Raw genomic sequence first — 24434 nt, 5'->3', positions numbered from 1 at the left:
GATGTATTGTAGCCAATGGATGAGTACGTAGACTGGAAAAATTTTGCGAACAGGTTCGCTATATCAGGCTCGTTAGACGCGGACTCAGTATTGAGATGAAGACAAGAAGGAAAATTTTGGGATCTTCGTTTTGAATTTACAAACGCGTAAAATTGCTTAGGATTAGCCTGGAACTCATCCCTACACCGATTTAGGTGGTTTCTGTAGCATACAGAATTGTGGGCTAAGAATTTTGTGCGAGCTGTCAAGTATCTAGAAAGGTCCACCTGTGACCCAGTCCTAGTGAATTTCTTGTGAAGCCTCGACTTCAAGTTTTTAAGGTAAGATAGTCGACGAGAAAACCATGGGGGCTTGTAAGACGCGTCAGGTGAAGGAAAGGATGGGACATAAATGTCAAAGGCAGAATATAAAATATCGTAAAAGCGCATAACCATGTTATTGGGGTCGTCTAGAGAATCCAAAAAAGTCCAATCAGCTAGGGATAAATAGGAGTTAATGCCATTGAAATAAGCTCTGCGGAAGCAGCGAAAAGTTGTCGGTTCAACTTCTGGACTAGGAAGTAAAGGAGACGACACTTCAAGAATTATCTCCAGAGTGGGATGATAAGCATTTCAAGTCAATTAAAGCGAAGTTATGAGTATTTTAATACCAGCCGGATTTTGTTTTTTCCACAACATACGTTTTCAAAGGCGGAGCCTCTCATAACTTCAAAAACTTCCACAACTTCCATTTTCAACGTCGGTGCATATTTTACGAGGTAACATTGTTTTTTCCTTTTTTTCATAATTTTAATTTTACAATGACAAAATTAGTTTAGTTTTTTTTTCCAAAAAATTTTCACTTCAGTCTTCAAAAAAATTAAAAATTGAAATTAAAAAAAAAAACAACTCGACAGCGTTACATGGGGTTGGCTATATAACAAATAAACTTGGATTTTTTTTATTTCCGATTATCCAACACCGAGTTATAGCAATTAAACTTTTTTTCGAGACACTTTCGGACAATTGCTATCATTGCCATATTTTTGAATATTTCTTTGTAAAAATTTTAAAAGACATTCTCGGAGGTCAAACTTAAATTACCATTCGTTGAGTCAATCGTTTTAACTGTGTCGTCGGGATAAAAGTCACAAAAACATGGATTTTTCGTATTATTTAACCTAATCCTCCCCCCCAATTTCGAAACTTTCAACCCTACGTAATCGTAAAAATATTATCTAGCTCTACAAATAGCAAACCTTGTGTATATTCCATGCGACTTAAATAAGAACTTTAAGAATGCAATGCAAAAACATTTTCATAAGGCTAAAAATGCAAAATCTCTCATATAATAAGAAGCAGAAAACAAGGGGATTCACAAATTAGTATCTATTCTTCTCTCAATGCTTAAATCGTCGCTCCCGCAGCACAGTATCATATTTCAACGAGAGAGTTGAGACAAGCTTTCTAAATATTCTTTATCAAACGAGTTTTAGATACAATTATATATTTTTTAAAATTAATTTGTATTGTTCCTCCTGGTGTTAAACTAAACAATCCTTTTAATTATGAAAGCAGTCACAATATATAAGTATTATCTGTTTTTCTAAATTTTAAGGGTACCACATCGTTGTAAGTGTTAGTAAAACTAATTTGTATTCAAAAAATAATATTAATTTTAACTCAATTTTAACTTATTTAAAAAAAAAAACAAGGTCTTAAGCAGAAATTTTTACACCCTTTTGACTTCGGAACGCCGAAGTTTGGATGTCGTTGCAGATTGCAAATGAGATTCTATTAATTTTACCATATAAAAAACATATTATTCTTTTTGTGTCCCTTCGTCTGTTAATTTCTACCCAAAGTAGACTATGTTTTATTGGTATTTGAATGAAACTTTGCAATTAGTCTTCTATTTAGATAGTAGGTAGGTCAAAGTGGTCCCTGGCTAGCTCGTCCTCTTTCTCAGTCCATTATTCTGACGGCGTTATCTCGTGCAAGTTCATTTAGGGTTTCCTTGCATTCTACTTCTAACGGCGAGATTGTTTTGACTAACTCTAGAGCTTTGATAGCTGCTTGTCTATCAGCGTACATCCTCACCTTGGTATTCCTTAGTCCTTGCTGTATTGAGAGTCTTGTTGCCTCCATTATAATAGGTACCTCAGCCTAGAAGACTGGCCCTGATCCTGGGAGGTTGAAAGTCGATTAAATCCCCCAGCTCTCAGCAAATGTCCTAGGCCCCACCCAGCCACTTATCTTAGAGTGTAGAGTGATCTTCATCTTGTTCTGTTTTAGTCCATTCTTCTTTCGATGGGTAAGACGTCATGTAGCACTTTCGGAATCTCATTAAGGTTATTTTGTGTTTTCGTTCACTAGTGATGGGACCTCATCAAGAATAGTGCGATGCGATGATCTCTCCAGCAATCACTCGCTTAAAATCTCACCGCACTCACCGCCGCCGTATCTTTAATGAACAGCTCAATCGGCATTATATTTAGGATAACATTCAGGGCGGCCGCTAGGCAAGAGCGTAATGCTCCTGTTTTCTCCGGTGCAGGCCGTACGTTGTATGCTGTTTAGCATTGTAATATTGTACGCTCTTGTGTGTGCCGGCCACGGTACCAGAGCCCCGTCCCTCATCATGGTCTTACTACTGCTGCGTAGACCCACATTATTGTCTTTGTGTGTATTTCCAGTTTTTTTTCAAACGTTTTCCAACAAAAGTAGAATTCCCACCTTCCTGACTAACCTCAATTTTTCTCTTCCATTTAAGCTGTAAGCCAATTTCACACCTAGAGATTTCGCCTGCTATAATAGTTGTAGATCGATGCCATCTATCTTGGTCATGTTATATCTTGGGATTTTTGAGCTCCTTGTAATAGCATTAGTTGTGTCTTCTTTAGTCTAATATCTTGTCTACAGGTTTTCGTCCAATTGTATAAGCATTCCAACGTTCCCGACATTATGTCGTGATAGGGTCCTGAATCTAGTAGCATCACGTAGTCGTCGTGTGCTACTGCTTTTCTCCCCCACAAATGAGTTCCTTCAATATGTGGTCCATATTGATTAGTCAGAGAAAGGGTGACAAAACTCCACACTTGGGTGTGCCTCTCTTCACTACTCGCGTGTGGTGAGTGCCATCCAGTTCGGGTATGGTCGTCTGACCCGTAAGCACAGCACCTAACTACTGTCTGATGCCTCTTCTAATACCTAAGGAGTTGAAGGTGCACAGGATGGATTTGGCGTCTACGGCGTTCCAAGAAGGTGGCCATCGTGTATTGCTTTTAGTTGAGTGATCTCTCGACCTTTCCTTTTCATTCTTTTGCATTCATCTTTGTGTCTCTGTTTAGCTTTTGTCTACGCCGTCGCGACAGCTAAACGTTCTCTTCATCGCTCTCTTTGCGCCGCTTATCGTATCTATCTATCTATCACTTATCGTATCTATCGCTCTCTCTCTCTCTCGCGTATATTCATACGCTAAAGTACAGTGGTAAGCCCCTAGATTGACTTCTGAAATTGTCTGCTTTGCTGAAACCTGCAAAAAGGTGACCTTACAATCGGCGGCTGGATGTACAACATCTTGCATGCCAAGTGCATTGGTGTTACAGCTCGGACGGTGGACGATGTTAGAAAAAACATCTGTCTGCGCTACTTCTGCGAGGCCTGTCGCTAGGTGGAGAAGGAGATGATGGCTTTTATGGGGCAAACGAAAAGCAGTTTTAAGGACATATTATTGTGTTTTAACAAAACTCATATGTTCTTGGTTCTGGTTAGCTAATTAATAGTCTTACACTATCAAATGAGCCTCCCAGGCACAAAAGCTGCCACTGGAGGACAGCATGTAAGCGGATCCGGATCCTCCCCCGGCACAGCTGTCGACCTAAGCATTAATTTGAAGAGTGCTGACATCAAGCCGAAAGTGCCGCTGGAGTGGCCGTGCCGCCGATGATATCCGTTTTGTCCCCTAAAGGGTCCCAAATAATGACCTCTCAAAGCCCCCCAAGTATAAATATATCCGTCCTGGGTGTTAGGCCCGGACTACCGGGCGACAATGGCACGTCAGATAACCAATCGCCAAAAGCCCTTAGAGCTGTTCCACCTAATATACATATATTTGTTTCTCGGCTCTCCCCAGTACAAACTTCGCAAAATGTTAGCGCCTTTCTCCAAGGCAAAACCAAAGCCGAAAAAATAAAAATAAATGTGTTTCTCTTATACTAGCACATTTCATCTTACAAAATAAATGTCCCTAACGAAGTTTTTGATACAATTTGGTTTACCAAATTCTGGCCAGAGTACGTTGTTGTCAAGGAGTTCGAAGCTAAGCAAACGAAAAGGGGGCCTTTAAGAATAACTCTTTCTAGGCCTTATGAGACCACTGCGCCTTCTACGTATCCCATTCCCGATCCGAAAAACTAACTTACTCCTTAGGTATTTCCTATCAGAAGGCTTACGTAGTAAGCTTCATAATTTGTATTCTGCTAGTTATTCGATTGCTTCTCAGGCTATTGCGTTCATAGAAACCTGATTAAAACCGAAGATTCTGAACTCCGAAGTCTTCCAGCTGTGTTCACAGTATATCGGCTAGATCGGCCTATCAGGCTTGGGGGTGGAGTCCTCATAGCGGTTGACTCCTCACTCATTTCAGAATTATGAATTCCCATGGTGAAGCTATGGTATAGTAGCTCAATTTTTTTTACCTGTTTCAATAAAGCTCCTTAGTCGAAACTTTATTTTTACAGGAACCACCTTTCCGTGATTCAGATGGTTTCCAATAAACCCCTCGGCTCGGGACCATTTGGTAGTCTTAGGACATTTTAATATCTCTGGGTCAATTTGGTGCTCAAATAATTCCACCAACACTCTCCTTACTTCAACACAACATGACTTTATCGCTGGCTTGTTCGACATTTCGCTGTCTCAAGACAACCATGTAAGAAATTCCTTACAGAGCTAGCTCGATCTTTGTCTCTGATTTGATTTGTCTCTGATCCGCCGAGAGTCAGTTAAACCAGGGTGGCGCCTCAAAATCAACCCGAAGATTTGTATCATCCTACTTTACTCTTTACTTTACTCTTTACTCCTACTTTACTCTTTACTCTCTTTACTCTTTATCAATTCAAGTTGTCCGATCGATACATGTGCACTGACATGGCAGTTGCCGTGCATATTTTTTACAATGCCATGAACATATTTTCTACTTTAAAATAAAAACTAGGCTATATGCTAATTTTGAAATTAACGGTTCACAATCTGCCCTTTCATCTTATTTATCAGCTCGATCAAACTTTACTGTATTGAACGCGCCGTGTTATGAAAACTATTTAATTTTTTGCAGGGTCCAGTTTTATAATCAGGACCCAGGTTTATAATTTTGTTAACATTAAACGTAAGCCTTAAACAAAACCTTCCTTGCTTTCATTTGAAAATACGACCGCAAATAATGATCAGGCAATAGCTCTTTCCTGGCTGTGCGCTCAGGTATTGTGCCGACGCCCTGTGCTATCTCCTTCTAAAATTATTTACCTTATCCTTAGGAACATTCTATTTCACCTTGTTTGGAAGGAATACATCATCATTCCTCTCTACAAAAAAGGTAGCGCATCTGATGCCAACAATTATAGAGGATTCTCTTAGTCGTCGGCTATCCCTAAACTTTGCGAGAACATAATTACTGCCCACTAACAGCACCTTTTGTAGATCAGTTATTTTTTCATTTCAACACTGTTTTATTAAGCGAAGATCAACAGCAACAATTTTTTTTGAGCTCTCTTCCTATATAATAAAGGGGTTCCATAATAACTTTCAGACATATGTAATCTATACTGATTTCAGTAAAGCATGTGACTCTATTAACCATTCAATCCTTGTTAGGAAACTTGATTTAACAGGTTTTTCAGGAAATCTTTTTAATTGGATCTTAAGTTTTCTAAATGACAGGATGCAAAAGGTCCTCTTTTAGAATAATTTATCTAATATTCTAAAGGTTTCTTCTGCTTGTCAATCGGATTTACAAACATATCTTATTAAACTTAAACGGCTTTAAGACATTCTCTCGTGCCATTACCAAGCTTGCAACTCACATGCTGAACATCTGCTTTTTAACAAGAAATAATTCAGTTGATGTCTTAGGCGTTCGCTTGGATCCTAAACTTGACTTTATCAATCATATTTCGTCTATGGTAAATACAGTCAGGGTTGTTGACTCTTCCTAATAAAATTACCCTCTTTAGCCAACAGTAGAACTATGCTTGGCATAATCTTTATCCATAAATTCATCCATTGTAACGTCGAAATTGCTGACTGGTTGAGTCAGCTCAATTTCCACGTACCAAATAAAAATACAAAATACGACCATAGGGTTCCGCCACTGTAAAACCTCACTTAAATTGCATGAGCCTGTTATAGTTTTATGTGCAAATTATAAATATTTATACGCACTAATCTCTATGGTAGATAGTCTTTCCAAACTAAAAACTTTAGTTCTACTGAGTAAACATGCAAGCAAAAAATCTGGCAGAACGCTTAAGTTAATTTCCTGGATATCTCTTATACATTTTATATCGCGCCTACTAACACCTAACCCAACAGGCACGTGCTTGGTATCATAACGGCCACTTGAGTGTACTGACCGTAGTGTCACAACGTCCATAATAAATGCAGTCAAGGCTCGAGCTTTTATATTTGTCAAAAAAAGGTCTATCGCCAATTAAATCTTTTCAATTGTGATTATCTCCTGGAAAGTGCGTATCTACCAGAATATCTATTAGCTAGCTAGCTAGAGGGTTCCATTCTTTGGACGCATAGCTAGATAATATAGATAACTTTTCGTGCCCTCTTTCAGTTCCTTGGTCCAGCACGGTGGATACAGCTTCTATGAGAATGTCACTCTACATGTCTAATTGAAGGCGTTGTTTAATATATTTTTAAGGTCCTCTAATTCCTTCACCATTGCTTATTTTGAGGTTTGTGCCATTATCCTTTTGTTTCTGACCCTCGCTGAATTTCGGTCGAGGACCGGCGGCCCTCACTTGAATAATATAGTCGCACTACCGATAGTGCACACAAGAACGGCAGACTCACCGTTAATCGCCTGTGCACCCGATCGGCCAAGGGCCTATGTATATATTCTTACTTGTTTTCAACATTTTATATTTATATATAATTTGAGGTGTAGCCATTTTGTATTATTTTTTAATTTCGGTTTTTAGTTTATCAGAAGCGGGCAATTAAATCATTAAGCTGCCTTAGTAAATCGTTATTCGTTCAATTAAGAGACTCGGCTGTTGATGTTGACCAAGAATACATATATACTTTATAGGGTCGAAAATGACTCCTTCACTGCTTTGCAAACTTCTAATGAAAATAAATAATACCCTGTTCGGTCAAAACATAATCGATCAATTCTGTTAAACAAAGGGAAACATTAGTGGTGCCATATAACAAGTGAAAATAAAAAACCTTTAACCTTTTCTAAAATGTCTTGTAATATTGCCGATCGTTTCTAGGGCTGGTGCAATTAAAAATAATAATAATAATAAAAATAATTTGCCGGATAGCGTGAGTAAGAGAAGTCTCTTGATAATAATTATAATAAACTAGCTGTACCCTGCCACGTTTCTCTGTAGCATATTGTGGTTGCACGCATAAGAAATAAGTCAAACAAAAAAAGAATAATTTTCAAATTCATATAATTCTGTAATACTTGGTAATACTTGGACACGGGAACACGCAACATATAATTGCCCGTGTGAAAAACAAACTGCATCCAAATCTAGACCACACAACTCCAAAGATTGACCTTGAGCTTTATTAATGGTCATTGCGAACGCCAAACGAATGGGAAACTGCAATCTCTTGAACTGGAACGGTGTACTAGTCGGAATCAGAGGAATCCTAGGAATGAGGACTGCGAGTCGCGTACCGTTGCAGAGTTTCGGCTGATTTATATTCCGGAGCATGATAATCGGCACACCTATTTTTAATTTCAATATGTGTGGTGGCATTCCATCCAGGCAGATCAAGTGAGTTTAGAAATTCCGTAGGGTAATTAACTGCTTCCTCTGCCTCCATAACGGTATCTATCGACTTATATGTAATTTCGTCAGTTTCTATGCTGGATTGGATTACATGATTGAGCTGGTAGACATCTTCGTTCTTGGCAGCGAGAATCGCTCGTCCACTGAGCCAATCGTGATTCCTATAATTTATTCGGATATCGGGGAACACTTTTTGGATAAGTCCTTCCTTCGATGTAACTGAATTACAGAAATTCTCGGGCAATACTATTTTTCTCGACGTCTCATTGACTGGCAGCTTCCGTTCCCAATGTCCAGTAGCTGTCGTGAGAATACGTCGGCTGAGTCATCGTTCTGTAACTGGACACGCATATTCGTCTTCAACTGTAATATACGTATTACGGTCTATCATCACAGCATCCCGCAAATGAATATATTCCTCGGAGCGAAGTTTCGTCTGATTCAATCGGAGGAACAGCAAATGTTCTGTTTCAATTTTTGCATACATATCGATAATGTACTGATGAAACAACTGACGACATTTCAATATTATGATTGTCATCGGTCCTCCGAACCATTAATCGGTATGAGTAAAATTTCATCGCGTTGCACTTTTTATTCGTTTCTACACCATTGACTGGATCTACCATCCTCACATTGAAATGGTATCCATCGGCACCATCCCAGAAGATGAGTGGATACTGCAAAGCTTCGTAACAACGGTGAGTTTCTGCCACGTTTACCAATCGATCGTTTCGTCGATGGAGAATAATATCTCGAGGTTGAAACTGATCCCCGACTATGACAATTGCCACTTCGTCTATAGTTGGAACATTATATCTCCTGATATGTTCTCTAGCAGGCGTTTTGTCTGCATGAATGACAATTTTATGGGTATCGGAAGGCATCATATCGATTGCTGTTTTGAACAAACGCACCAAATTGTTCCTTTGGTGAAAAAGCTTCTGTAGCTGCGAAATAATGTGCCTCTTCAGCGAGGTATTGATTCCATAACGTGCATCTACTTAATCTCCATCATCACCAATGAAGTACATTTGAACGGGAACAAATCAGCTCATAACTTCCTTAAAGCACGTACCTCAAAAACGAAGACAAAACACCACACTCTTACTCATCAATCGCCAAGAACCAAAATCATCAACGATACATCAATGCAGCAGGATCTAAACAACGCAAAGGTCCGGAACAAAGAAACCAGGAAGTAACTGCCTGTAACTGCATCCTCCACTGACCTCTACCCTAGCTCCAGTAACAACTCAACCACTAAGTCCCCAAAGTCCCTAAATCCCTCATCACTGACTTTTAAGCCACTAGGATCACTATAAGCTCCAAAACAAAAACATATCTAATATCTATGTATATCTCACCCACCTAAATATGTAATCTAAGAAACTTAAAAAAACGTTTAAAACACTTCCTTTTCTTCAATCGTTGTAGTAGGAGATTTCAACAGGTGGGACCTGTTTACACAATAGCCAAATTCTAGACAAAACCGGATACACACTACCACTTTCCACTTTCCTATTATAATGTCCATACTCCCAAACCCTTCCCCCACGGGTTATATCCATGCCATCTCTTAAACTTAAAAACGATAACTGAAACAATCACAACCCAGCAACAACACAAACAAAAAAGCAGCTAACTGATAAAAATACACTATCCAAAGCGCCTACCTGTCCATACCCCAGAACATAACTTTCTTCCTCCCTCGTACAGTTCCCAGGTGGAATGACCAAGTTAGAGGGAGCAACTAGGGAAGCTGATAAGTCTCAATTCTAAATTTCACTTACAAAATTCATCCAAACACTTATATTTCCTCAGATTTTCACAAAAACAAAATCCACCTCAATCTCCCTAATACTTATGTGCCATCCGGAACAGCGCTAAACTCCGCAACCAACTCACTAAAAGGACACACACCAGGACTAGACCGGACCTCCTAATCTGATTAAAAAACAATCATTTCCGCAAAAAAAAAAAAAAATTCTGCACCATGTCAACATCGAATCTCATATCCCCCCAGGGATTTAAATTCATGTCAAACCGAAAAATCATTGTAAGTAACATCCCTTTGCTACAACTTCCGACTCGATAATGGAATCCCTCAGTAATTCTCTATCTCGCCTTCAATTCCTTAACCAACACTATCTCCTTTCCAAAAGAATTTAAATTTGCAGCCTACGCAGAATAACCGAAACAGCGACCCCCAAATCAAAGTCTCTTACTCCTACTCAGGATCATCACTCTTACTAGATAAATGCCTATTACTGCATATATTCTGAATAATAAGTTGTAAGGCCAACATTACCACAAGCTTAACCAATATTCCAACTACTGACATTACAAAAATTCAAGGCCTAATAAAAATACCAAAATACAACTGAAATTTCAAATTATAAAAAACCTGAAAACATCCCTCTCCAGACCTCCCAATATGATAAAGTTGTGTTTTATCTCTCTCTGTCACTTATAAAAATTTTCATATTCATCCTCATCTCAAAAAAAAAAAAAAAAAACAACTGCCATCAATCTACTGAAAAGCTTCCAACCTCCATTTTAAACCGACTCAGACTCAATTCAATGTCGTTATTGGCCGGATGCATCAGGTGTGCAAATACTGTCAGGCTCTCAAATTCAAAAACGAACCAAAAGGATTGTGTTGCGCTTTTGGGAAAGTGAAATTGCCTCAACTTGAAGCACCAACAGAGCCTCTGCACTCTCTATTCGCTGGATCTACTGCTGAATCTAAGCATTTCCTGTCGAACATTAGGAAATACAACTCTTGCTTCCAAATGACGTCATTTGGCGCGGAAATTATAAATGCGCAATTCCTGCCAACTTTTAAAATCAAAGAACAAATCTATCACAAAGCAGGTTCCCTGCTTCCCAGACAGCGAACACAAATTTCTTCAAATGTACTTTATTGGTGATGATGGAGATGACGTAGATGCACGTTATGGAATCAATACCTCGCTGAAGAGGCACATTATTTCGCAGCTACGGAAGCTTTTTCACGAAAGGAAAAATTTGGTGCGTTTGTTCAAAAGAGCAATCGATATGATGCCTTCCGATACCCATAAAATTGTCATTCATGCAGATAAAACGCCTGCTGGAGAACATATCAGGAGATATAATACTCCAACTATAGACGAAGTGGCAATTGTCATAGTCGGGGATCAGTTCCAGCCTCGAGATATTATTCTCCATCGACGAAACGATCGATTGGTAAACGTGGCAGAAACTCACCGTTGTTACGAAGCTTTGCAGTATCCACTCATCTTCTGGGATGGTGCCGATGGATACCATTTCAATGTGAGGATGGTAGATCCAGTCAATGGTGTAGAAACGAATAAAAAGTGCAACGCGATGAAATTTTACTCATACCGATTAATGGTTCGGAGGACCGATGACAATCATATATTGAAATGTCGTCAGTTGTTTCATCAGTACATTATCGATATGTATGCAAAAATTGAAACAGAACGTTAGCTGTTCCTCCGTGTTCATTCACGGAGTACTGGACCGAATTCCTACCTCTGCTATCCTTCGCCACATCTCATCTCGCCGTCGCCGCTCCGTGAGCAACCTGGCGCCCGCCATAGCCGTCCTCTTAAGGGAGTCGCAGCCGGCCTGGCCCCCTTGCTCTCACCGCCGCAGCGCAAATAGAGTGTCGCTCCGTCTCAGGGCATAGGGTTTTCCGGTATCCAGAATACCGCCTCGCTACGCCGACCAAGAGCGTCGTCGAGCACATCCAAAATAACCACTGTTACAACGGGGTCCCTTCAAAGAAAGCGCCCGGACACTTTTTTTTATGAGCTGAATTTATTATTGTACGTTACTGTAGTGTAGCAACTTATATAATAGTGAGCGGAGGATTTCAATGGAAAGTTACAAAAGTGTAAGAATTAGTGAAGATGAAGATGAGTGTAACAAGTGGCAGGGAACGCCCAGACACGAAACTGAAACAGGATACTGGAACGGATTCCCACCTGTGCGACCCTTCGGCGCGCCTCATCGAGCAACCTGGCGCCCGCCAGTCTTCCTCGAAAGGGAGTCGATGCCGGCCTGGCCCCCTTGCTCTCGCTGCCGCCGCCCAAAGAGAGTGTCGCTTCATCTCGGGGTGTAGAGTCTGCAGCAATCCAGAATACCGCCACGCCACCCAGAATAACTGCTGTCACAACGGGCACCCCCTCAAGGGAGGTGCAGGCCGTCCGTTCACAGTTGTCGCAGGAGCCGGCGCCAGGCAAGATCGCCTACCGCCCACCGTTCTGCTTAAGGACTTCGAGCGCCCATCTGGAGACCCACCACAAACCTCCTTAACTGCGGGGAACCTAAGAAAACCTGGAAATCCTGTCCCGGAGCTTTGCGGGATCCATCCCCCACCCAATACGTGTAGTGCCGCTAGTGGCCCACATTTACTTTGTTTGATGTTTTCACAGAAGCATCCGGTACGTCTGATCTTACTAAATGGCAGCGTTCTGCCAGAACGCTCTACAAGGACTCTCGGCAGAACAATTCGTGGCCACCGCTCGAGTCAACGACTGGAAGTTGCCGGAAGGCCGGTCACCCACGAGCTCTTTCTGGTGGAGGGCAGCACTCCTTGCCTCTTGGGTATGGATTTTCTGCTGCGCCATGAGGCCACCGTGGATCTAAAAGATCTTCAGTTACGGATCCCGTGGGGATCAGTTCCAACCTCGAGATATTATTCTCCATCGACGAAACGATCGATTGGTAAACGTGGCAGAAACTCACCGTTGTTACGAAGCTTTGCAGTATCCACTCATCTTCTGGGATGGTGCCGATGGATACCATTTCAATGTGAGGATGGTAGATCCAGTCAATGGTGTAGAAACGAATAAAAAGTGCAACGCGATGAAATTTTACTCATACCGATTAATGGTTCGGAGGACCGATGACAATCATATATTGAAATGTCGTCAGTTGTTTCATCAGTACATTATCGATATGTATGCAAAAATTGAAACAGAACGTTTGCTGTTCCTCCGATTGAATCAGACGAAACTTCGGTCCGAGGAATATATTCATTTGCGGGATGCTGTGATGATAGACCGTAATACGTATATTACAGTTGAAGACGAATATGCGTGTCCAGTTACAGAACGATGACTCAGCCGACGTATTCTCACGACAGCTACTGGACATTGGGAACGGAAGCTGCCAGTCAATGAGACGTCGAGAAAAATAGTATTGCCCCAGAATTTCTGTAATTCAGTTACATCGAAGGAAGGACTTATCCAAAAAGTGTTCTCCGATATCCGAATAAATTATAGGAATCACGATTGGCTGAGTGGATGACCGATTCTCGCTGCCAAGAACAAAGCTCAATCATGTAATCCAATCCAGCAAAGAAACTGACGAAATTGCATATAAGACGATAGATACCGTTATGAAGGCAGAGGAAGCAGTTAATTACCCTACGGAATTTCTAAACTCACTTGATCTGCCTGGATGGAATGCCACCACACATATTGAAATTAAAAATAGGTGTGCCGATATATATTTATATATTTTTTTGTAAAATAAATAAATCATAAAAACGGTATGTTTTCTTTTCATAACAATATGTTAAGCAGAGAAATTATGTTTTGACTTTTGCTTCGTAAAATCACTCAGAGAATGCACACTCGAAAAAACTGCAAAAAAACATGCGATTACCTATAACGATATAGTTTTCAGTTGAAATATCGCTTTTTTAAATGTTCTTTGCGAATCTACTTCGAATTAAATAAAAACAAGAAAGATAGCTAACTTCAGTACGCTAAAGTTTGTATACCCTTGCACATTGCAATTCGATCGTTAAAAATTAATACAATTTAAATTATATATTATATATATTTATATGAAAAACATCAAAGTAATGTCTTCTTTTGTTCAATTCACCTTTACTTACTACATATACAGTTTTACACTCACAGTTTGACATTCACAGTTTGGCGTTTTCCTCTACATTGCACGATAATTTCAGTGCACCTATATAATATTTTCTTATAATATTAAATTGTTCTATCTCGAATGTGATTAAAAAATATGTTGAAAACTAAAAAAGTTATACAAAAAAAGTTATTTCAAGAGTATTCATTTTCAATTGTTCCTACTGCTGCTTTATATATTGTAATGAAAACCGCCAGTTTCGCCGAGTCCGCGATATTTATGGCCATTGGTAACGCGAGAAGCCGCGAATTCCTTTATAGGCGCAACTATGAGAGCTTTTGACAGCCAGGATGCCTGGTTTCTGTAAGCGCTCTCGATTTCCTTCTCTTCTTCTTACGAAAGTGTCCTGACAATCACGCGTCTCTGATCACTTATAAAGAAAAGCTAAGAAATAACCACCTTTACACATGGGGCCAAGTGTAGATTTGGACGAGTGAGTGGGTCAGACCGGGTTCTAGGCAGCCACACCTAATAAAAAGTTCCGCTCGGCTTTCCGTAATGAACTCTGCCTGTGGCCCAACAACAACCACGACAGAAATTCGTTACATTGGTGCCAGGTGTGGGGTCATTAGGGTTTGGGAAAACCCTGACCTATGAAAATGCCCAAGAATTCCGCTCGCCACCGCCGTCAGGCCTCACCCGAAGGTGGTAAACAGGGAGAGCTGCGAGATGGAGTCGCATCGCAGAACGCCGTGGACCGAGCCGTCGACCGCTTGTTCTGGCAAATGGAGCAAAAAGTGGACGCTTTGGACCAGTCGCTCCACCTTAAGCTGGATCAGAAGTTCGAGCAAATGTGGGCGACCTTCGAGAGGACTATGCTGGGAGACCGTTTTGGAAACAACGGTGGCCAGCCGGCGCGCCGTCGTGATAGTATGCCGCCAGCCGGGAGCGATCGGCATTCCTCGAGCACCCCGCGCGTAGGTGAGGTATCGAACGTGGACTCCGGACAGGAGCGACAGGTGTTCAACCGAGGGATGGATACCGGGCCAGGTGCAGCACCAATCTCTGAGCCGCCTACAGCGTGCGACCTAACCTCACATTGGGGACTTTTTCAGCTCCTTTTAGACGACATGGCCGAGGAATACCACTGGTCAGAGAGGAAGAGGTGCAGGAAGCTCTATACAAGCCTTCGAGGGCGCGCCCAGCGCTTTCACGCCACTCTCCCAGAGGCCACGCTCCGCTTGTATGACGCCGTAGCCGCCACGATCGGCAAGCATGCCGGCTATCACGCCTTTCATAATCGGATGCAAAGACCACGAGAGTCCTTCGAGGACTTTGCAATGGAGCTCGAGCGTTTGGGCAGATGCGTCTTGGGTGAGTTGCCGCCTGCGACTTAAACCAGCATCATAGTGCAACGCTTCATCGACGGGATCCGGGAGACCGGATACCAGGTCCCTATCATCAGCAGCAATCCGCGATCGCTGACAGAGGCCCTAGACATGGCTTGCCGCATCGAAGCACAATGTCGAGGTCACCCCGAGAAGGACACCGGCCCTTGCGGAAACGACAAAGCCGGATTCCTCCCAAAGCCCCATGTCGTCCTCAGGAAACTAAGTGCCGTCAACTTCTCGGGGCAGAGGTTGACGGCCCACCCCGAAAGCCCCAGCGAGGATCCACTCCCCACGTCCTATCTCTCTTCATTCACGAAGTACTGGACCGAATTCCTACCGCTCCGTGAGCAACCTGGCGCCCGCCATAGCCGTCCTCTTAAGGGAGTCGCAGCCGGCCTGGCCCCCTTGCTCTCACCGCCGCAGCGCAAATAGAGTGTCGCTCCGTCTCAGGGCATAGGGTTTTCCGGTATCCAGAATACCGCCTCGCTACGCCGACCAAGAGCGTCGTCGAGCACATCCAAAATAACCACTGTTACAACGGGGTCCCTTCAAAGTAAAGCGCCCGGACACTTTTTTTTATGAGCTGAATTTATTATTGTACGTTACTGTAGTGTAGCAACTTATATAATAGTGAGCGGAGGATTTCAATGGAAAGTTACAAAAGTGTAAGAATTAGTGAAGATGAAGATGAGTGTAACAAGTGGCAGGGAACGCCCAGACACGAAACTGAAACAGGATACTGGAACGGATTCCCACCTGTGCGACCCTTCGGCGCGCCTCATCGAGCAACCTGGCGCCCGCCAGTCTTCCTCGAAAGGGAGTCGATGCCGGCCTGGCCCCCTTGCTCTCGCTGCCGCCGCCCAAAGAGAGTGTCGCTCCATCTCGGGGTGTAGAGTCTGCAGCAATCCAGAATACCGCCACGCCACCCAGAATAACTGCTGTCACAACGGGCACCCCCTCAAGGGAGGTGCAGGCCGTCCGTTCACAGTTGTCGCAAGAGCCGGCGCCAGGCAAGATCGCCTACCGCCCACCGTTCTGCTTAAGGACTTCGAGCGCCCATCTGGAGACCCACCACAAACCTCCTTAACTGCGGGGAACCTAAGAAAACCTAGAAATCCTGTCCCGGAGCTTTGCGGGATCCATCCCCCACCCAATACGTGTAGTGCCGCTAGTGGCCCACATTTACTTTGTTTGATGATTTCACAGAAGCATCCGGTACGTCTGATCGTCGACACCGGTGCCGCTGTCTCCTTACTAAATGGCAGCGTTCTGCCAGAACGCTCTACAAGGACTCTCGGCAGAACAATTCGTGGCCACCGCTCGAGTCAACGCCAGACTGGAAGTTGCCGGAAGGCCGGTCACCCACGAGCTCTTTCTGGTTGAGGGCAGCACTCCTTGCCTCTTGGGTATGGATTTTCTGCTGCGCCATGAGGCCACCGTGGATCTAAAAGATCTTCAGTTACGGATCCCGTGGGGATCTCTGCCGCTATATGCCTCGAATATCCAGCATCGAAATTTGCTTTATTCGACTGCACCCACCAGTATCCCGCCATATAGCGACACCCACGTAGCAGCTCGGTGTAGGTCGGAAAAACTGCTTCCTCTGGCCTTGCTGGAAGTAGACGGGGACGGAGCATCCTCCCACGCAGAGGTGTCTCAGGACTTGCCGGTCAACCTTCACCTAAAATGGACGGCGCTGATCGGCGTGTTTGCCCGAAATGACGATGACTCGGGGCATACAGATTTAACCCGGCATGTCATAGACTAGGGTCAATCTCGACTCAATAAACAACCCGTACGTCGCATGGCAATGGCCAGGAAGGGCCATGTAGAGCAGCTCGTCGCCGACATGAAGACTAGAGGCATAATTCGGCCATCCACCAGTCCGTGGGCCTCGCCGGTTGTCCTGGTAAAGAAAAAGGACGGGCCCACCTAGTTCTGTGTGGATTATCGACGTCTGAACCACATAACCGTCAAGGACTCATAGCCCCTACAGAGAATGGACGACATCTTAGGCACTATGCACGAAGCCTGCTACCTACCATGGACCTCAAGAGCGGCTGCTGGCAGGTGGAGATGGACATGTACTCTAGACCTAAGACCGCGTTAACGTGTGACGCTGGTCTGTTTGAATTCAACGTAATGCCGTTTGGCTTGACCAAGGCGCCAGCCACCTTTGAGCGATTGATGAACGGGTTGTTCTCCGGTTCTACACGGAAATTCACCCTGGCTTATCTCGACGATATCATCGTACATTCCCGTACCGCCGAGCAGCACCTGGACCACTTGCAGCAAGTCTTCGATAGATTGGAGAGCTTAGGGCTGAACAACAAGTGTCATTTCTGTCGCACCGAGGTTAACTATATGGGTCACATTGTTAGCTGCAAGGGATTAAAATCGTGTCCAGAGAAGGTTTGAAAAGTCGTCGATTGGCCAACACCTCGGAACAAAAAGGAAGTTTATTTCGGACTTCGCCACTATCGCGCACCCTTTGCACAACCTAATGGAAGCTAAGCGCCCCTTCACATGGTCAACAGCTGCTCACGGTGCCTTTGAGGCTCTCAAAATCAAACTTAAAACGCCCCCGGTACTAACTTTTCCCGCTCCCGATGGGATATTCATTGTGGTTGCCGACACGTCCAACCATGGTGCCGGAGCGGTGCTCGGTCAACGGCAAGATGCCCCGGAGCGTGTACTGAAGTATTACAGCAAGTCCTTTAGTGCTGCGGAGCGCAACTACTGTGTAACTAGGAGGGAACTGCTAGTGGTTGTCTTGGCCACGAAGCATTTCCATTGGGCACGGATCACTCGTGTCTCCGGTGGCTGTTTAACTTTCGAGCGCCTGAAGGACAACTAGCTCGATGGAACGAAAGACTCCAACATTACGACTTGGACATCCAGCACCGCAGCGGAAAGCAACATGGAAACGCCGACGCTTTGTCTCGTCGACCCTCTGGCGACTGCCGTGTATGTACCAGGGCCGAGCAAAACGATGGCCTCGAGATTCTCTTTTTGCAGACTCAACCCATCGACATCGCTCGCAGCCAAGAAAAGGACCCCACTCTCGCCTTGATTTTGCAATGGGTAGAGACGGGAGAGCGACCGGCAAAACCTGCAACATAGAGTGAAAGCCCCGAAGTAAAAGCTTTTTGACATTTGCTCGAACAGCTCTTCATGGATAAAGACCTGCTGATGATTACTACCAAAACAGCAGAGCCAGCTCTGGTAGTACCTCGCTCTCTTCAGAAAGGCATAAAGAAGACGATTGCCAAGCTGAAGAACGCTACTTTTGGATCGGACAAACCGCCGACGTAGCCATTTGGTGTGCCTGCTGTACTGAGTGCAATGCCAGAAGAGGACCTACTAGCCGAACGGTAGGCAAACTGCAGCCCAAAGTTATGGGCGCTCCATTCGAGCGACTTGCGATCGACATACTGGCGACCGCTGGCCACTACAGCACTAGGAAATCGCTACATCGCTGTAGTGATGTGCTACTTCAACAAGCGGCCGAAACGTTAGACCGAGTCCAAGAAGTCTTTTGCCAATTTGGTGTCCCCTTCATCCTTCACACTGATCAAGGCCGAAACTTTGAGTCAGAAGTATTCCAAGCTTGCCTGCGCCTGCTTCACGTGGAAAAGATTCGTACTACGCCGTTGCACCCTCAATCGGACGGAATGGTTGAGAGGTTTAACAAATCTCTCCTGGACTATTCGGCGAAATTCGTTACCACAGATCAACGCGACTTGGACTTGGATCCGGCAGCGCTTTAAATTTCGCTAAGAACATTTATCTTATGTTAGTACTAGTAGATTATAATTTGCACATAAAACTCTACAGGTTCGTAAGGGCTCGTGTTTATCCGAAAACACGGGATCTTATTTATTTACAGGGAACGGAGGTGGCCGAACATGGATACCCCCGGGCCTGGATTTTTTTTTCAGCCCTGCGTAAGTTAATTATGTTAAAATAAACTGGAAGGACCTTTTGGCGGACCACGCTTAGGCCAATACGGCCCTTAGCTTTTGTTTTTGTATGGACCCGGAGATTTTATGCGTTTTCGAAGTCCTTGAAGAAGTTTTTGAAGGTGTTTTTGGCAAGGGCTATTAGTTCACCTCTTGTCCTCTTGGAGGCATCTTCCAGTGATGCCAGAACTGGGCCACCTAGGTACCTTCATCTTGCTCGCATTAGTGATGAACACCTGAAGATGAGATGTTGCAAGGCTTTAGTTGCCTCGGATTCATCGCACTACCAACAGTTGCCTTCTCCATCTGCTTTATGCTATTATGTCAGCCCATCTCTCGATCTCGCTCTGGAGCGTTCTTAGGGACACGGGGACGTTTTCCGTTCTGTCGCTAGTCAGTCCGACATCTTCCTTTGCGGTATCTTTCCCATCGATGCTCTTGTGTCTGAGCATGGTCCTGATCCGTTTTGCAGTCTTTGGGTCCTATGAATGTTGTTGTTTTGACATCCGGGCAAGTTCAAGGTATCATGTAGTCAGATATGCTGCTCATGTTTCGAACAACGACTTGTAGCGACATATTTCCTGTTGCTACTAGGCGTTGTGCAGTCTTACCTGCAGTCTGTTGCGTGTGGATATCGAGGGGATCAATTCTGATTATTGTTTCTAGTGCTTTTGTGGGGGTTGACCTCAGTGTCCCTGATATCCACTACAATATCTGCTGCTCGGTTCTCTCCATAAGCTTTTTGTATGTCTTTTCCATGGCTTGCATCAGAGCGGGCGAGAGACCCCATGTTCTGCTAATCATCTTCTTCGATGCGTATAGCGTAATGGTAGACTTTGTCACCATCTCTAGCACATTGGGCTTCCACGACAACTTGCTGTCTATTACATTGCCAAAGTTTTTGACTTCTGTTATCGGGCACAGTCTAGTTTTATTAATTTTTGGGGGAATCCATAGCACTTTGTATCTCTTAGTGAAGAGAATGAGGTCCGTCTTGTCCGCGTAGATATTGAGTCCTATATTGTCTGCCCACTCACAAATCTCCCTGAGTATATAGAGCTAAGTGTCGATGGAGAGAATGCCGTGATATTTATGCGTATATCGTCAGCATAGGCTGTTATCTTCGGGGCCTTCCTCTCGAACCTTCTGATACGGTCGTCGACCACTAGATTCCATAGGAGGGGCGATAGGGCTCCGCCTTGCGGCATGCTTCTGTGCGCTCCTCACCATGGAAGCGGTACCCCAATCTGATTGTACCCGCCTACAAAAGATGTAGAGCTCTACAAAGTTGACTACAGAAGTTTCTCCTAGAGCTTCTTTGCGCCCTGCGTATTTCCTTCATATAACCCCTTAATAGGATTTTGTATCCTTCTTGTATAACGACTTTGAAAAATTCCCTGAGATTATTGCGTTGGAGCTATTATCCTTATCCGCTTCCTAGTTCTCTATACCGGGCATGATGTGTGGGTCTCAAGGGGTTTTTCAAGGTCTTCAGCGGATCTTTCAGCTTGTTTAAGAGTGTGTTCGAAATCGTATGTACTTATGGTCTAAAAGTATGTATGGTCTCTCTAGTACTCTTCATTCTGATACCATAGTACCCTGTCCCGGCAGTCCTGTACCGGAGTCCTGGACCAGAGTCCGGCAATGACAATGTCCGGGGCAATCCACGGCTCCTGGACCAAAGCTAAGTTGACGGACCCTTGCTCCATGGCTATAAGAATTTCCGCCGACGCGAGATTGAGCTTCATCACCTTAAAAGTCATGGGTACCGTGCTCAACTTCTGACGTTTTGACTATGACTGTCCTCCTATGCTTATTCGTCCAGCGTCATCTCTTGGACGGCGTCTATGATGCTGTAAAGACCTAGGTTCTTCTCCATCTGGTGATCTGATCTGGAGTACTGCTCGTTGACCCTCATCTTTGGGTATTGGGCAACTTCAGAGCCCGGTCTCCTTGGATTGCGATGGGGATTAATGGGGATTTGTCCACCACCTCCAGCTTGGCTGGGTATATGAGTGCCTCGATCAGATGTCGTTTGTTCACCTCACTGACCTTCGCCTCCTTATTTATTGGCTTCTTTACCTTGTATGGGGGGCCTTCCTGTTTAGGCCCGTGTTTCCGCTTGCTTGACGGAATGTATTTGTTGACCCTCTCGGCGGAGCTTTGCCTTTTGCTGGTCAGCAACTCTTTCACGTTGTTGGCAAAACCGCCTGCCGAGATTTGCTTTGCATTCTCCTCTTGGGAGAGGGACGGCGTGATCTGGAGCCGGCTCTGGATTTTGAAAGCCGCCTTGTACTGTGCCGTGGCACCGTTTTGGCCCATCCATGCGCGGGGAGCTGTTGCCTGGTTCCGGCAAGCTAAGAAGATTCTCTTCCTCCTCTTTAGTGAGCTGCACACTTTATCAGACCCAAGTCTGTACCGACGACGGCACCCTTGAGGCATAGCTTGCTCTGTGTCGTTGTGGTGGTGGCAGTAGTGGTACAACTAGTATGACCTGCTCCTGTCATGCTAGAGTTGTGACCGCTGACGACACAAAATGAGGATTGCTCCCTCCTTGACCGCCAGTGGTAGCAGTCACGACGTTTGGGCTGACATCCCAGCCCCCGTTCACTTTTTTGTTTCGTCCATTCAGATAGAAACTGGTTTATTTTTCGGGGAACCACCCAATTGAGTTTTATGCCTTCCGCCAGGCAACTCCAACCATGGCTAATGATTCATTTCCTTCAATGTTTGGACGGGCGGAATTGAAAAGAAGCCTTCGCTGGACACTATTACCGCGGACGGTCTTCGGTCTGCATTCAAGTTTAAACCACGAAGAGCGAAAAGTAAAAAGTTTCTTTAAACAGACTTGATGCGTTTATTGTGGACTCCATACTGGAAACAAAATAAAAATTAAATGATAATTTTGTATCATTGGGGTCATTGAATTCCTTCGAACACCATTTAGTAAATCCAAATACATCCCTGGCTTTATTTACCAATTATATATCATATGGTAAAATCGCCGTTTCGACCATAAAATGAAAAATATACTATTTAAGGTTTTTATTTATTTATTTTTTTTTTTTTTGAGATAAAAGAAAGGATGACGAGTAGATTTAAATGACAAGATCGGGGTGGCTTTTTATATTAGTCCAGAATATGTTAATGATAAAAAATAAGTGTATTGGATCGGAAATAACTAACTCACTGCGATGCAATCTTCTGAACAATAATTTAATAGCCTGCAGGGGTATATCTTATACATATATCTTATTACATATAAACTTGATTTAAATATTAAATTAATGCTTTGCTTTTAAAAAGGCCCGGCTTCTATAAAGTTACTTAGGGGAACAATCTGAACATACAAAAATAATATACGCACTTGAGACAAAATTATCACACTTTTCTGACTTTCATGGTTAGGAATAAACATTCCTCGCAGTATTATTATCCTTACAGTAATATTATTATCCTTACAGTAATAGAAGTATTTAAAATAGTAAGTGTAAGTAGGATTACCCATTTGAAATCAAGCAATATACGTTTGCTGTAAAATATTTAAATGGTATGTAGATGTTTTTAAAAATAAGATAAGGAGTACATAAAAACAAATAAAATAAGTATTGAAAAGAAAAAATAAAATCATATACTGCAGAAAAAATATAGAAATAAGACTATGTATTTTTTTTATTTAAGTTAAGTGCAGAAACGCCTGCAATTTAATATATTGGCGTCTTACATGGTTACAGGAGTTGTGTTAAAATATGTTTTTTTCAGTGCTGATGGTCACTATGAAGTGACACTTATGACAAAAGCAATAGTCTATAGTAATGGACTGGTGATTTGGCAACCACCTGCCGTATATAAATCCTCTTGTTCCATCGATGTTGAATATTTTCCGTATGACGTACAGACCTGCATCTTAAAATTAGGAAGTTGGACCTATGACGGTTTTAAGGTGCTACTCAAATATTTCTAAAATCTTAGTCGTTTGGAAATGATTTCTTTTTTTCTGGAAAATAAGTAATTCTTGCATGAATTTTTAAAATTTTATACATTTTATATTTTATAAGGTTCTTTGCCATACTTTTAATGTTGTATCTAATATTTATGATACAATAACATAATTATATTAAATCTATATTCGTATTTTGCATGTTTTGATAGTTTACTATTTTATTTAGGAAATGAGCTTGTCGAATTTTAAATGGCACTTTCGATTATAAAAGCATTTTTAAATTTGTATGTGTAAGTTAGAATTACTATAAAATGTACATTAAGCATGAGCACAAAATGTCATTAACGTATAATGATGTACAAAATTATTAAAACAAGAACTGTAAGAAGGACAGGTGTAAAATTCTTTTTATATAATTTTTCCATTATTGTAAATTTCATGATATGGTAATAAAATAAAAGTTTGACAGAACTGAATTTTTTTTTACACATTCATACTTATATTATGCACTCCCTTAATTACAGTTTTGCACATCTTATTGATAGCTTGAATAATTTTTTTTTGTTTATTTGCTTGTGCGGTGTTAAGTTGCATAAATGAGATATTTTAAATATTTTAAATTAAAGTATAAAAAGCACGTATACAGCGAATGATTTACCAGCAGAGCAATTATTAAGTTGAAAGACATACATTTTCAAATCTCTAAAACAAGCTTATATGTAAGAAAAGAGAAAGTCCAAGTAATCAACCCATTATACATAATTCATAAGTTCTTTATGTATATTCCTATTAGGAGTATATATCATAGGTTTTATATTAAAATCAAATATTTGTAAAGAATACAATTCTTTTATATAACGTATTTTTCATAGCCATATCTGTTCGCCTGACAAAATCTTACAAAGAAAACTTGTCTCAGAACTTACGGATAGATTATACAGACTTATTCATACCAATCGGGACTCGAATCAACTAAATTTTTATTTAGAAATACAAGTAAAGATATAGAGATAGAAAGTTGAAACTTCAACTTGAATCCAACAACTCCCATATCACTATGGACGGTGAGCGCCTACGGTGTACCAAAAGAAACTACTACACAAGCCCTTTATTTCGAATCCGGTAAAAGCCATATTTCTTCATTTTGCTAAACTCTTCAGATTATTTAATTTATTTAGGGCCTTAAATATTATAACTGAATACTACATTTTTTAAGTTTTTGACTA

The 24434-nt window shown here is 42.5% G+C and overlaps 1 protein-coding gene across 1 annotated transcript in view; it reads left to right on the top strand.

Moving 5' to 3' along the window:
- The window catches only part of LOC110182175 (acetylcholine receptor subunit alpha-like), a 111075-nt gene that overhangs the window by 42923 nt on the left and 43718 nt on the right, over positions 1-24434 (top strand). Inside the window, exon 2 of the mRNA XM_086832987.1 lies at positions 23028-23208. Coding sequence (XP_086689113.1) covers positions 23028-23208 — 181 coding nt within the window. The remainder of the gene's footprint in view (positions 1-23027; positions 23209-24434) is intronic.

Source organism: Drosophila serrata, unplaced genomic scaffold (assembly GCF_035046125.1).
Source record: "Drosophila serrata isolate PLE 108 unplaced genomic scaffold, ASM3504612v1 contig_262, whole genome shotgun sequence".
Lineage (NCBI taxonomy): Eukaryota > Metazoa > Arthropoda > Insecta > Diptera > Drosophilidae > Drosophila > Drosophila serrata.
Note: the sequence above shows the minus strand (reverse complement) of the source record. Positions and strands in the feature narration are given on the sequence as shown.